General features: G+C 42.2%; 2 protein-coding genes and 1 pseudogene across 2 annotated transcripts in view; 1 reads left to right on the top strand and 2 right to left on the bottom strand.

Moving 5' to 3' along the window:
- The window catches only part of MEIOB (meiosis specific with OB-fold), a 43,904-nt gene extending 42,927 nt beyond the window's left edge, over positions 1-977 (top strand). The window contains exon 13 of the mRNA XM_053557882.1: positions 632-977. Coding sequence (XP_053413857.1) covers positions 632-742 — 111 coding nt within the window. The 3' untranslated portion in view covers positions 743-977. The remainder of the gene's footprint in view (positions 1-631) is intronic.
- EME2 (essential meiotic structure-specific endonuclease subunit 2) overlaps positions 1-15,118 on the bottom strand; it is a 204,925-nt gene that overhangs the window by 135,052 nt on the left and 54,755 nt on the right. The gene's annotated exons all lie outside the window — the stretch shown is intronic.
- Positions 4,116-5,222, bottom strand: LOC128562664 (CCR4-NOT transcription complex subunit 7-like; annotated as a pseudogene).

Below are 15,118 nucleotides of genomic sequence, written 5' to 3'. Positions count from 1 at the left end.
TATAAAATAGTTCAGCCAGCACAGGGCAAGGCTCAGACCCCTAAAAAACTAGACAGTTCTGAATGTGTCTTAGTCAGCGCCAGGCTGCTGGAGCATTCCACTAAAACAGCACCCAGTTATCTTTATTGCCCTTTATTAGCACCTTTTCTTCTCTTTTAGTCTTTGAAACTAAAGTGGTTGATAGGGCCTTCCACTCTAAATTAAATGTTAGTGAGAGTGCTTTATATTTGTAAAAAACAAAAAAGACATTTATCATTAATAAATTGCATTATCACATCTCTGTAGTCGAACAGATTGCATCACTGGTGCAGGTTAAAGTTTATCACAATTCATAGTTTGAACATGTGTTAAGCCCTTTTTCTGTATATGTAATCCCAACTTTTCTCTGAGAGAAATGTCATGAAAAATAACATGAACTTTTATAAAATCACTGTCAGAAGGTAGGCCTATAATTTCTCTACCATACTGTGCCCAAGACTAGAGGTCTTTCCATGGTTTTACAACTTTAATTGAAGTTTATGTTAATATCTGTAAACAAAACTTTCATTGTAGTTCTCTACTTGTGGTTATTTGCTTTCAACTTTATATACAGGGGATTTTTATAACCTTCCTTTTCTTTTTCTCCCTGCAGTTTGTTTTATCACACAGAGCAAGGAGTGGATTGAAAATTACCATACTCTCCTGCAAACTTGCCGATCCCATTGAGGCAAGCAGAAACTTGTCTGGACAAGGGCATGTTTAAAATTATCTATCATTTGAGACTCTGGAAAAGTATAGGAGTTTTAACTTCCTTTAAAATGGAATATTACTTTGAAAATTATGGGCAAAATTGTATTGTATTTATATGCAGCAAAATATTTCTATAAATTATTATAATATGTTTCCTCGTGGAGCTGGTTTGGGGACAAGGCTGAAAGCATCTCTCTCACTTGAGCTCACCTCTTAGAAGGCCTTTCTATTGGCTTTGCCATGTCTCCTCCCAAGTTGAAACATGTATATGAGTTAATAAACATGCTTACTCTTTCCCACAGATTTGAATGTTTTCTTTTCTTAAACCACTTTACTCTTTGTCTTGGTTCCCTAGAAAGAGTAGAACCTCTAAAAACCACTTTTCTAGTTGGTAGTGGGTTTTCATCTGACAGGACAAGGGAGAGGGGTGGGAACAGCAGAAGTTGTGGGCAATTGCTTTGAGCATTTTAGAGCTCCTTAATCCCTGCCTCCTGGGAGGACACGGGGTCAGGGCTCCACCCAGGGCTCATAGAGGCTCTAAATCAGGGTTGATATTTGCAGGTCTGAATCAGCTGGGAGGAGACCAACTTCAGAGGTCATTTGAGCAGTGCCCGAGACTCAGGAACTTTGAAAGGGGGAACTACACTGACATTAAGATATCAGCTGCCATTTTATCTCAGTTTTCTTTGCACCAGCCCCAAAGTTTACTGCTCAGTTCTATACCATTCTGAGTTACTTGCTTCAGGGCACAAGCTGTGTCTGTGAAGACACACCACTAAGGTCTGTCAACACAGCATGGGAGGCTTGGCCCATGTTTGTTGAAGTGCCAGAAGGCTATACATCACAAACCACAGGATGGAGGGACAAAAGGAAAAAGCGAGCTTGAAGCTCTTTCGGAAAGCTGGTATCAAGAGATAAACTTACCTTTTTTTTGAGACAGAGTTTCAAAAACTCCAAGTGCTTTGGTGTCGTAGCTCACAACAATCTCAAACTCTTGGGCTCAAATGATCTTCCTGCATCAGCTTCCCGAGTAGCTGGGACTACAGGTGCCCACCACAATACCTAGCTCGTTTTTGGTAGAGACAGGGTCTCGCTCTTGCTCAGGCTGGTCTCAAACTCCTGAGCTCAAGTGATCTACCCTCCTTCACCTCCTAGAGTTTGAGGATTACAGGTGTGAGCCACTGCACCTGGCTGATAAACTTAACTTGTCAGTAATATTTTTCTCTGGCTTTTCCCAGGTATAGCCACAGAGGAGGGATACAAGTTGACCACTAGTGTGTCCAAATTTTGCTCATATATGAGCTAAGGAAGGACTTGACCTAAGTTGTGCAAGGCTGCTGAAGAGCTTCCTTCCTCTCTCCCTTGGGTAGAAGTGGTTTCGTTTTTTCTTTTTTTTTTACACTCCTCAGGTAATTTTATTAGATATATATGCATGTGTGTTTATATATATATGTGTGTGTGTGTTATATTTTGTTGTTTTGCACCAAATCTTTCCATTATTTATCTTTGTAGCAACTATGAAAGCACAATTTTTGTCTTCTAATTTAATTTGTTACAAAATATACTTAAAGACTGGTTATCTTTGGATTTGAATAAAATTGATTTGTGTGATCAAATCAAAATCATTGTAAGTATAGCTATAAAATAAAAGAGCAGGGTAAACAGTGATGGAATAAAAAGAAGCATGTCAAGGGAAGTGTGCTATCATAAAATAATTGTAACTTCAACATATTAAAGACCAATTTCCTGGCAGGTATAAACATCTAAGCACAAGGGATATTTCCTGAAAGGTATAAAGCTTGTTTGAAAATTCTTCAATCACACAGAAGCCTGTATATGCCAGTTAGAAACTGACAGACACAGGATGTGCTTGGAAGATTCAACACTGTGTTCAGAAACAGCAGTTATGGCTTGGTGCCCGTAACACAATGGTTATGGTGCCAGCCACATGTACTGAGGGTGGTGGGTTCAAACCTGGCCCAGGCAAGCTAGACAATAATGACAGCTGCAACAAAAAATAGCCAGGTGTTAAGGAGGGTGCCTATAGTCCCAGCTACTTGGGAGGCTGAGGCAAGAGAATCGCTTAAGCCCAAGAGTTTGAGGTCGCTGTGAGCTGTGACGCAACAGCACTCTACCAAGGGCAACATAGTGAGACTCTGTCTCAAAAAAAAAAAAGAACAGCAGTTACTAAGCTCCTCAGTAGCTTCTTGTTTTTGTTGTTAGTCTTTCACAGTTTGCACAATGAATGTGCTGTGTTCTGTGGGTCAAAAACAAACAAATGCTGTATAAACTTGGCAGATGGTCATTTCTCCAGGTAAGAGGAAGAAAACCCCAAATTTCTGATAAAACAGAGGATTTGAGTCAGAATCACTCTCTAAAGTGCAAAATTGATGGTCCACAATCTCAAATAGCTAAAACTGCCACATAATGGAAGGGATAGACATGAAACAAGGAAATAAATGATTGTCAATGCTAATTAATTTAGGAAAAGGGAAAAATAAACCAAGCCCAAGTATGTAAAGTTTACAACATATTCAGTATGATAGAGCTTTCCCCACTCTGTGTTACACACGCACTTGCCAACAAGTATATTAAATTAAGGCCAAAGATGCCGGAGGTGGTGTGTTCAAACCCAGACCCGGCCAAAAACCACCACCAAAAAAAAAAAAAAGGGTGGCGCCTGTGGCTCAATGGAGTAGGGCGCCAGTCCCATATGCTGGAGGTGGCGGGTTCAAACCCAGCCCCGGCCAAAAACTGCAAAAGAAAAAATTAAGGCCAAAGTTAATCAGAATGCATTTCTATTTATTAAGATCTGAGTTAGGGGCTTGGCGCCTGTGCTCAGGATGCCAGCCACATACAATGGGGCCGGCTAGTTAGAATCTGGCCCAGGCCTGCTAAACAAACAAATGACAATTACAACAACCACAAAAAATAATAGCTGAGTGTTGTGGTGGGTGCCTGTAGTCCCAGCTACTTGGGAGGCTGAGGCAAGAGGATCACTTAAACCCAAGAGTTTGAGGTTGCTGTGAGCTATGATGTTACAGCACTCTACTGAGGGTGAAAAAGTGAGACTCTATCTCAAAAAAAAAAAAAAGATCTGAGTTACGAATGGTCATACTTAGGCAGAAAATAAAATGGGCTATGAAAGGGAAAAAAGAAAGGTACTGTATATTGTTCAAAGATTCAACCAGAGATAAAACCTCTATACAAGCATATGTATAGCTCAAATAAAATAAAAATAAGTATTTCATGTCACAATTGCTTGTTGGCTTCCTCTTCAAATGCATTTCCTGTGCCATTCTGTATGTAGGATGAACCAGAACCAAGGCCATACAAATGACCACAATATTTGCCATCATCAATATGATCTTTAAAAAACATTTCTCTCACATTTTGAAAAAGGCCATTCCTGTGAGCAATGAGTCAGATCCTGCCTGAGGTTGCAATCCTATCTATTCCAGCTCTAACTGTTCAGCAACTTCTTATAATCTACTTTTGAGATGTTTGCAACTCTTCATGAGATACTTCACATCATGTATGACATGAAAAAATAATCAAAGCATCTCAAAGAAGTCAAGTTCCTTTTCAGGTGAGTTAGACTTGGTCAGGATTTTGATTAAATAGCCAAAGTCATAATGACACGATTTGACTCCTTCACAGAGGGCCACTCCTGAAGTCATTAGAAGTTCTGCAATGTACTGGGTCTCAATTCCTTCCTCCGCATGCTTTTTATTTTTATTTTTTATTTTTTAGACAGTTTCACTATGTTGCCCTCAGTAGAGTGCTGTTATGTCACAGCTCACAGCAACCTCAGACTCTTGGGCTTAAGTGATTCTCTTGCCTCAGCCTTCTGAGTAGCTGGGACTACAGGCACCCGCCACAATGCCTGGCTATTTTTTTGTTGTAGTTGTCATTGCTGTTTGGCAGGCCTGGGCCTGGTTCAAACCCGCCAGCCCTGGTGTATGTGGCTGGTGCCCTAGCCACTGAGTGACAGGTGCTGAGCCTCCTCATGCTTTTTAAACTGGATACCAGATGTTGTTTGTAGCTTTATAGAGTCCTGGGCATATGTGTCCTCGGTAAAAGTAACTTTAAAATTAAACTGCCATGTTGAGATTCCTGGAGTGTATTCTTGCTCATTTGTATATGTCAGTCGTAGCTGAATTATCTTTAACAAGTCTATATTACATTGCAATAGCTGGAACTAGTAGTCAGCATTGCTCCTGAATTTGCCAATGTTTCTTGCACCCACACCTGGAAAGTTGGTGTACGTAGCAACGTAATATATTTTTCAATAACTTGACAAATTTTCTTTTTTTTTTGGATTTTGGCCGGGGCTAGGTTTGAACCCGCCACCTCTGGCATATGGGACTGGTGCCCTACTCCTTGAGCCACAGGCGCCGCCCAACTTGACAAATTTTCTTCATCTCTTCATCCAGGTTGCAAGCCCAAACTTCCCAGATTCTTTGGCTATGATCTACAGTTGCTGCTGGCATAGTAAGGGCACAGTAATTTAGATGCCAAGCATCAAAATGTTACACTTGATTGAAGTTTTTTTTTTTTGAGACTGAGTTTCACTTTGTCACCCTAGGTAGAGTGCTGTGGGGTCATAGCTCACAGCAACCTCAATCTCTTGGGCTCAAAGCGATTCTCTTGCCTCAGCCGCTAGAGTAGTTGGGACTACAGGCACTGGCCACAACACTCAGCTGTTTTTAGAGACGAGGGTCTAGTTTGTGCTCAGTCTGGTCTTGAACTTCTGAGCTCAGGCAATCCACTCTCCTTGGCTTCTCAAGAGGGCTAGGATTATAAGACTGAGCCGCTGTGCCTGGCCTTGAAGATTTTTTCCATAAAATAGTTTGTCCTTTATTTATGTACTTTTGTTGCTGAACAACTCCTCCTCCTCCTCTTCGCTACTGAGACAGCACTGGGCAGCGGTGGTGGTGGCAGGAGCTGCAGAGTCAGTGAGTGCCCCATAGATAGCTCTCACCCCCATGGGGGCTGGAGCTGTTTTACACCATGCTGCCCTGTCATTTTTTACACCCAGAAGTGGGTTTTTTAAAGCAAGGTGAATAGGAAGGGGCAGTGTGGGAAGGATCAAGAGTGGTGCAAGAGTCAGGCAGGGGAGCAGAGAGAAGTGGATTAGCACCCACTGTTGGGTAAGCAGGAGTGGATATGGTGTCCTCTCCCCTGGGCCCCAAGTTTAGGAGCTTAGGTGAAACCAGCCCAGGGTCTGCTGTGCAGGCCTCCTGGTGCCCTGACCTCTCTTAGCAGGTCCCAAAACTCCAGTACCTGGGTTCCTTACTCCATGGCCCTCCACTGCTTTGGCTGTTCCACCAGGAGCTTCAAGCGCATAACACATAAAGCACACATTCCTGCAGCACGTGCAGAGGCAGCTCCCTGGGTGCCCCAGCCACAGCCTGGAGCCCCAGCTCAGCCAGCAGAGGGCTCTGAATTACTTCCTCACTGCTAAGACAACCTTTTCTCTGTCGGCTGGCATTTAACTATGACAGCCCTATTCCCCGTCACTGGAGAGGTTCAGCCTGATTGTTTATCCGATGACATAGGAATCTGCTGGGGCAGGTACCAAGGCACAATGAATCACAGGGGCTTCACAAAACTAAATTTGTACATTTCCAAAATGAATAAACATTGGTCAGGTACCTGAAACTCAATTATGGACTAGCCAGATGCTTTTCTCTATCTCTTTCTCTCTTTCTCTTTTCTTTCTCTCGATGGAGTCCCACTATGTCGTGCTTGGCAGAGTGCTGTGGCATCACAGCTCACAGCAACCTCAAACTTTTGGGCTTAAGTGATTCTTTTGCGTCAGCCTCCCCAGCAGCTGGGACTACAGGTACCCACCACAACGCCTGGCTATTTTTTGGTTGCAGTTATTATTGTTTAGCAGGCCTGGGCCAGGCTCAAACTCCCCAGCCTTGAGTTGCGCCCTACTCAGTGAGCTACAAGCGCCATGCCAAGATGCTTATTTCTTTCTATTCTTTTTTTTTTTTTTGAGACAGAGTCTCAAGCTGTTGCCCTGGGTAGAGTGCGGTGGCATCATAGCTCACAGCAACCTCAAACTCCTGGGCTCAAGCGAGTCTCCTGTCTCTGCCTCCAAGTAGCTGGGACTACAAGCACCCACCACAACGCCAGGCTATTTTTTGGTCGCAGCCATCATTGTTGTTTGGCGGTCTGGGCTGGATTCGAACCCACCAGCTCAGGTGTATGTGGCTGGCGCCTTAGCCGCTTGAGCCACAGGCGCCGAGCCGCTTATTTCTTAAAAGAAGAAAAAAGCACACAAAACATACATCCCTTGTGCAAGTCACCATTTCCCTACTACTCTCCAGGTGCTTTTTTCCCTAGTACACTTTGACCTATAGGTTTTATATTGTTTTGCATAAATAGTTTAGTGACCATATACGCTTTCTTAATTTTCTATTAGTTGTTCATTACAATAAGATATTCTTTCCTTTCTTTCTTTTTTTTTTTTGAGACAGAGTCTCGCTATGTGGCCTGTGTACAGTGCTGTGGCATCACAGTTCCCAGCAACCTCAAACTCTTGGGCGTAAGTGATTCTGTTGCCTCAGCCTTCCGAGTAGCTGGGACTACAGGCTCCTACCATAACGCCTGGCTGGCTTTTTTGTTGTAGTTGTCATTGTTTAGCAGGCCTGCTGAATTTGAACCTGCCAGACCTGGAGTATGTGGCTGGCGCCCTAGCCGCTGAGCTACAGGTATTCCTTTCTTAATTCTGCTTTGGGGAGTTTATTGGTTTAACACTTTGCACTTGGCAGAAACATATATTTTTGTCATCCTATTGCTCATCTTGAGGAATCGTAGTACAGTTTTTGCTTAAAATTTTTTTTTACTGTAAGACCGGGTGAGGTGGCTCATGCCTAGCACTCTGGGAGGCTAAGATGGGTAGATTGCTTGAGCTCTCAGATTGGAGACCAGCCTGAGCAAGAGTGAGACCCATCTCTAAAAATAGCCAGGCACTATGGTGGGAGCCTGTAGCCCCAGCTACGTGGAAGGTTGAGGCAAAAGAATTGGTTGAGCCCGAGAGTTTGAGGTTGCTGTGAGCTATGACACCATAAGCACTCGACCAAGGGTGAAAGTGAGACTGTTTTTTTTACTGTAACGTTTTATGCTGATCATAGAGAAGTAAGACTAGATAACCAAAAAAGGAAAACCTGTAATCTTCCAGCCTACTTTTTTTTTTTTAGACAGAGTCTCAAGCTGTCACCCTCGGTGGAGTGCTGTGGTGTCACAGCTCACAGCATCCTCAAACTCTTGGGCTGAAGCAATTCTCTTGCCTCAGCCTCCTAAGTAGCTGGGACTATAGGTGCCCGCCACAATGTCCAGCTAACTTTTTTTTTGTTGCAGTTGTTGTTGTTTAGCAGTCCTGGGCCGTTTTGAACCCGCCAGCTGAGGTGTATGTGACCAGCGCCCTACCCACTGTGCTATGGGCGCCATCCCATCCTACTGTTTTTAAATTGGTAGGTAATATATTTTGTCCTTGTTTGTTTTTTTTAAATTATATACATAACATAAAATGTACTATTTTAACCATTTTTAAATGTATGGCTCAATGGTATTAGGTACATTCACAATATTATGCTAGGCATGGTGGCTCATGCCTGCAATCTCAGTGACTTAAGAGGGTGAGGTTGGAGATCATTTGAGGCCAGGAGTTTGAGACCAGCCTAGGCAACATAGCAAGATCCCATCTCTAAAAACATTAATTAATTAACTTAAAAAAGCCAATATTGTGTACCCATTACCACTGTCCATTTCCAGAAATTTTTACATCATCCCCTATAGAACTCTGAACTCACTAGACAATAACTCATAATCCTTCCATCCCCTTATCCCCAGGTAACATTTAATCTACTTTCTGTCTCTGAACTTGACTATTCTAGGTAGCTCATATAAGTGGAATCGTGTAATGTTTGTATGGTTGTGTGTGGCTTCTTTTACTCAGCATGCTGTTTCTGAGTTCCTCCATGTTGTATCAAGTGTCAGTGCTTTATTCCTTTTTATGGATGAGTAATATTCCACTGTATGGCTACCCCACATTTTGTTTACTCATCCATTGATGATGTGTTTTATCTTTTGGCTATTGTGAATAATGCTGCTATAAATGTGCCTTACAGCAGCCCACATTTTTCTATGTTTTTCCTCATTTTCTGTCATCTATCCATCTATGTTAAGCCATAACTTACAAACACAGGCTACACTATAATCTGCTCCTACAGTTAATTTATAATAAACATTTTATATATAATAAACATTTTTATATCATTAAATATTCTACATAATTTTTTTTTTTTGTCGAGACAGAGTTCTACCCTATGCCCTGAGGAGAGGGTAATGGATGGCATTGTAGCTCACTGCAACCTCTGACTTGGGCTGTGGGCATCCTGCTGCCTCAGCCTCCAAAGCTGCTGGAATTACAGGTGCTCGCCGCGGTGCCCAGCTGGGTTTTTCCATTTTTTTCCATGAGTCAGGGTCTCACTCTTGCTCAGACAAGCCTCAAACTCCTGGGCTCAAGCAATCCTCCCTCCTCAGCCTTCCACAGTGCTGGGATTACAGGCATCAGCTACTGTGCCTGGCTTCTTTCTTTTTTTTATCAGTTTTTGGCCAGGGCTGGGGTTGAACCTGCCACCTCTGGTATATGGGGCTGGCACCCTACTCCTTTGAGCCACAGGCGCCACCTATTCTACATAATTTTAATCACTTCATTAGGATATTGAATGTTAAAAGATATTGAATGTTATCAACCCAATATAACTGGACATTTATGATGCTTTCCTTTTTTTTTTTTTTTTGCTATTATAGGTGACAGCTGTAGCTAAATCTTTGTCTATATTTAAAAAATGTTTTTCTGGGCTGGGTGCAGTGGCTCACGCCTGTAATCCTAACCCTCTGGGAAGCCAAAGTGGGTGGACCCTGTCTGTACTAAAAAGTAGAAAACTAGCTAGGCATTGTGGTGGGCACCTGTAGTCTGAGCTCCTTGGGAGGATAAGGCAAGAGGAACACTTGAGCCAAGAGTTTGAGGTTGCTATAAGCTAAGATGACACAACAGCACTCTACCCAGGGCAACAGAGTGAGATTCTGTCTAAATAGATAAATAAATAATGTTATTTTTAGTTGACATATAATAATGGTACATATTTTATTTTTTTTAGAGATGGGATCTTGTTATATTGGCCAGGCTGGACTCAAACCCCTGAGATTAAGCAATCCTCCCAGGTCGGCCTCCCAAGTAGCCAGTATTTCAGTGTACAGCACTGCACCTGGCTTAATATGGTACATATTTATGGTGTACGTGTACATAGTAATGTTTCAATATATACAATGTATAGTGGTCAGATCAGGGTAATTAGCATATCCATTACCTCAAACATTTATCATTTCCTTGTGTTAGGAGCATTCAAAACGCTCCCTTATAACTATCTAAAAATATGAAGTCAGCTGGGCGGAGTGGCTCACACCTGTAATCCCAGCACTTGGGAGGCCGAGACAGGTGGATTGCTTGAGCTCACAAGTTCGAGACCAGCCTGAGCCAGAGCAAGACCTTGTCTCTAAAAATAGCCTGGCATTGTGGTGGGTGCCTGTAGTCCCAGCTACTTGGGAGGCTGAGGCAAAGAGAATTGCTTGAGCCCAAGAGTTTGAGGTTGCTGTGAGCTATGATGTCCCAGCACTCTACCAAGTTCAACAAAGTGAGACTCTGTCTCAAAAAAAAAAAAAAAATACACACCCCGGCCAGGCATGGAGGCTTATGCCTGTAATCCTAGCACTCTGGGAGGCCAAGGCAGGTGGATTGCCTGAGCTCAGGAGTTAGAGACCCCGACTCTAAAAAAAAATTAATCATCATAATAAAAATAAAATCAAAACATGAAGTCAGACAATTAAGTTCTCAAACTCCTCCTAGAAAAAGTGCTACATACCTCTTTGCTGAATGTCACTATGGTCACCAGATGGCCAAGGGGAGTACTTCAAAGGTGATGTTCAGCAATGAAGTATATAGCACTTTTTCTAGGTGGAGTTTTCAAACTTAATCATAAGACCTTGTATAGGCATCCTACAGTGCTGTAGGACACTGGAACTTATTCCTTCTATCTAGCTGCAATTATGTATCCTTCAATCAATCTCTCCCTATCCCCATCATCCACCTACCCTTCCCAGACTAGTGACCATTATTCTATTCTTCTATGAGAACAACTTGTTTTAGGTTCCACATATGAGTGAGAACATATGGTATTTATCTTTCTGTTCCTGGCTTATTTTACTTAACATAATGAAGGTCTTCCAGACTCATCCATCTTACCATGAATGACAGAATTTCACTTTTTTATGGCCAAATAGTATTCTATTGTGTATATATACCACACTTTCTTTTTTCATGTTGATCCTATATCTTGGCTACCGTGAATAGTACTGCAGAAAACATGGGGGTGCAAAAAGCTTTGATATACTGATTTCCTTTACTTTGGATATATACCCACTCATAGGATTGTTGGATCATATGGTAGTTCTATTTGTAGTTTCTTTTTTTTGAGACAGAGTCTCACTATGTCACCTTTGGTAGAGTGCTGTGGTGTCATGGATCACAGCAACCTCAAACTTTTGGGCTTAAGTGGTTCTCTTGCTTCAGCCTCCCAAGTAGCTGGGACTACAGGCGCCTGCCACAATGCCTGGCTATTTTTTGGTTACAGTTGTCATTGTTTAGCAGGCCTGGGCTGGGCTCAAACCCATCAGCCTTGGTGTATGTGTCTGGCACCCTACTCACTGAGCTACAGGTGCTGAGCCCTATTTGTGGTTTTTTAAGGAACCCACATATTATTCTCTGTAATGACTATACTAATTTACATTCCCACCACAAGTGTGTAAGAGTTCCTGTTTTCCCACATCCTTACCAGAATTTTTTTTTTTTTTGAGACAGAGTCTTATTCTGTCACCCTGGGTAGAATGACTTAGTGTCATCATCGCTTGCAGAAAACTTCAATCTCTTCAGCTCAAGAGACCCTCTTGCCTCAGCCTTCTGAGTAGCTGGGACTACAGGTGGCCACCATGATTCCCGGCTAGTTTTTCTATTTTTAGTAGAGATGAAGTCTCACTCTTGCTCAGGCTGGTCTCAAACTCCTGAGCTCAAGGGATCCTCCCACCCTGGCCTCTCAGAGTGCTAGGGTTATAGGTGTGAGCCACTGTGCATGGCCACTTTCCTCTTTTTCTTAAAAAACGTGAAGGTTTTGGCATATTTGAATTATGTGTACTGAAAGGTAATATAAAAACAGCCTGAAACAAAGATAGTACACCAACATTTTACCAAAGATGTGCCCAATAGTCTCATTAAAAAAAACTGAGTATAAACATATGAAAAGATGTCAACTTCATTATTAAAGAAATTCATATTAAAATGACCATAGCCATTAGAGTTTGCTAGGGTGTGTGAAAAAAGACATTCTTAAACACTCTTGTCAAGTACAAATAGGTATATCCTTTTTCCTTGGCAATTTGGCTAAAAGTACCAAAAATTTGAAGTGCAAACCATTTAATCAATCTCATTAAGACTTTCCTTGAGGGAATAAAGAGGTGCCAAATGATATACAGTATATGCAGGACATTCTACACATCATTGTGTCTAATAGTGAAGCACTGGAAACCTGTACAACCTGTAGGGGGATGTTAGGTCCCAGCCAGATCCCCTTTACTTGTTGAAGTCCCTCAGCTTCTAGGAGGGTCAGAAAATTACTTGGGGAGGTTGTGGGAGGGATTTGGGATGGGATGGGGTGGAGGGAGCAGATTCTGGCCCTGACAGTGCTCCAGAGCTCACCCTTGGGATGGAATCACCAGCAGATTGGAACTTAGACCACTTCCTTTATTTTCTTTCCTTATTTATTTATTTTTTAATGAGATAGAGTCTCACTCTGTCACCCAGGCTGGAGTGCAGTGGTGTCATCGTAGCAATCTCACTGCAATCTCAAATTCCTGGGCTTAAGTGATCCTCTTAACTCAGCCCCACAAGTAGCTGTGTGCCACCATAGCTGGCTGATTTTTTCTAATTTTGGTGCAGACTAGGTCTTGTTATTGCTTAGGCTCGTCTTGAACTCCTACCTCTGCCTTTCACCTCTGCCTCCCAGAATGCTGGGATTACAGCCATTATGCCCAGCCCCACTGTCTCCCTGCGCTTTCTGTTCCTTTCACCTCACTTCTCCTAAGAGCACTCCTTTAAAATTACAGATGACCTGAACAAGAATCACCATCTTAGGCCCCACTTCAGAGGTATATGATCTAAGATAAAGCCATTAAAAATGGTTATGAGGGTGGCACCTGTAGCTCAGTGGGTAGAGAGCTGGCCCCATATACGGAGGGTGGCGAGTTCGAACCCAGCCCCGGCCAAACTGCAACAAAAAAATAGCCAGGTGGGGCAGCGCCTGTGGCTCAAAGGAGTAGGGCGCTGGCCCCATATGCTGGAGGTGGCGGGTTCAAACCCAGCCCAGGCCAAAAACTGCAAAAAAAAAAAAAAAAATAGCCAGGTGTTGTGGCAGTTTCCTGTAGTCCCAGCTACTGGGGAGGCTGAGGCAGGAGAATTGCCTAAGCCCGGGAGTTAGAGGTTACTGTGAGGTGTGTGACGCCACAGTACTCTACCGAGGGTGACAAAGTGAGACTCTGTCTCTACAAAAAAAAATAAATAATTTTTTTTAATTAAAAAAATGATTATGAACATCTATATTCACTGACTTGGAAAGATGTTCCTAATGTACAGTATTAAGAACATATGTTAAAAACAAAAAACACAACAGGCTCAGCACCTGTAGCACAGTGGTTATGGCACCGGCCACATACACCAACGCTGGTGGGTTCAAATCTGGCCCTGGGATCAGCTAAACAACAATGACAACTGCAACAGAAAAATAGCCAGGCATTGTGGCAGCAGCCTGTCCCTGCTACTTGGGAGGCTGAGGCAAGAGAATCGCTTAAGCCCAAGAGTTTGAGGTTGCTGTGAGCTGTGATGCCATAGCACTCTATGGAAGGTGACATAGTGAGAATCTGTCTCAAAAAAAAAAACAAACCACACAAACACAACAGTAGAAAAACAGATGTCAAGCCTCGTTCTGTACAGACTAATATATTATGGAATTATTTTCTAAGTGTGGTAATGGTCTTGTTTCTACATGGGAGAATGTCCTCATTCTTAGGAGATGGATGCTGGGAGGGCGGTGTTTCTGCAATTATGTCCCCAGAGGATTTCCAAAAGAAGGTTTGTGTGTGGAGAAGAGAGTGGGGAGTGGGGAAAGAGAGACACACAGAGGACAAACAGTAAAAATTGACATCATTGAATATAGCAAAGGTTATAAGGAGTTCAGCATATTAGTCTTTCAAGTTTTTTTGTAAGTTTATTATTCAAAATGAGAAGTAGGGGGAAAATATATCTTATGAGTGCTAGGATTACTGCAATTTTATCAACATTGGGAATTGTAGGAATTAATATTTCTGTTTTTGATCCTTGCATCTAAGGACTTTATGTGCTACACCTTCAACGCTAATGTAAGATGTGTGTAACAAAGATTATTCCCCTGCCCTGGTGAACATTTACCCTGTGAACACCATACTATCTGGGTGCTGGCTTGTGTAACCTACCAGGACTACATGTGAACCTTAACCTTTTGCTTGCTTTAATAGTCTGTTAACTTGGTAGGATTATCTAAGCTGAACCTTGTACCTGCTAGCTAGACTAAGAATACACTTTCAATATGAGCATGGCCTTTGATCCAACTCTTCCACTTATGGGAACCTAGCCAAAGCAAATAATGGTGAATGTGCTGATTTTACTAGCAAATAATGAGTGACAATGTCAATGTCCATAAATGGAGGACTGACTTTAAAATCTCATGCCACCAGTGAAAATCATTCTGCAGAAATGTGTTGGCTGACAAGGAGAAAGATGGTCCAAATATACAGTGAAAAAACAATTGTATGGTGTAAGCAAGTTCTATTTTAAAAGTTACAGTTACATCCATGGAGTTGGAAGAATATACATCAAATGCTTAACCCTGGCTGTCCCTGGATGGATGAAATTTTAGGTGTTTTGTTCCTTTTGCTTATTCCAATATTCTGACTCTTCTATAATAAACAAGTATGGCTAAGCAATTAAAAAAGGAAACTTCATTAAAAGATAAAAGCGGTTAAGACACCATGAAATTTAACCAAATTATGACATTTTATCATAGTCAATTTAAATTGACTTTTTTATAATACCTAAAAGAAGTTCGAATCTTCTTATACATCTACCTACAAGATCCAATTTCTATTGTGGTCAAGACTTCATGTTCTGGTTTTGGGACAGCTATACGCTATACATCCTGGCTGTCACTCAGCTTCGTGAAACTTTAGC

This window comes from Nycticebus coucang, chromosome 12 (genome assembly GCF_027406575.1).
Source record: "Nycticebus coucang isolate mNycCou1 chromosome 12, mNycCou1.pri, whole genome shotgun sequence".
In the NCBI taxonomy this organism is placed as follows: domain Eukaryota; kingdom Metazoa; phylum Chordata; class Mammalia; order Primates; family Lorisidae; genus Nycticebus; species Nycticebus coucang.
Note: the sequence above shows the minus strand (reverse complement) of the source record. Positions and strands in the feature narration are given on the sequence as shown.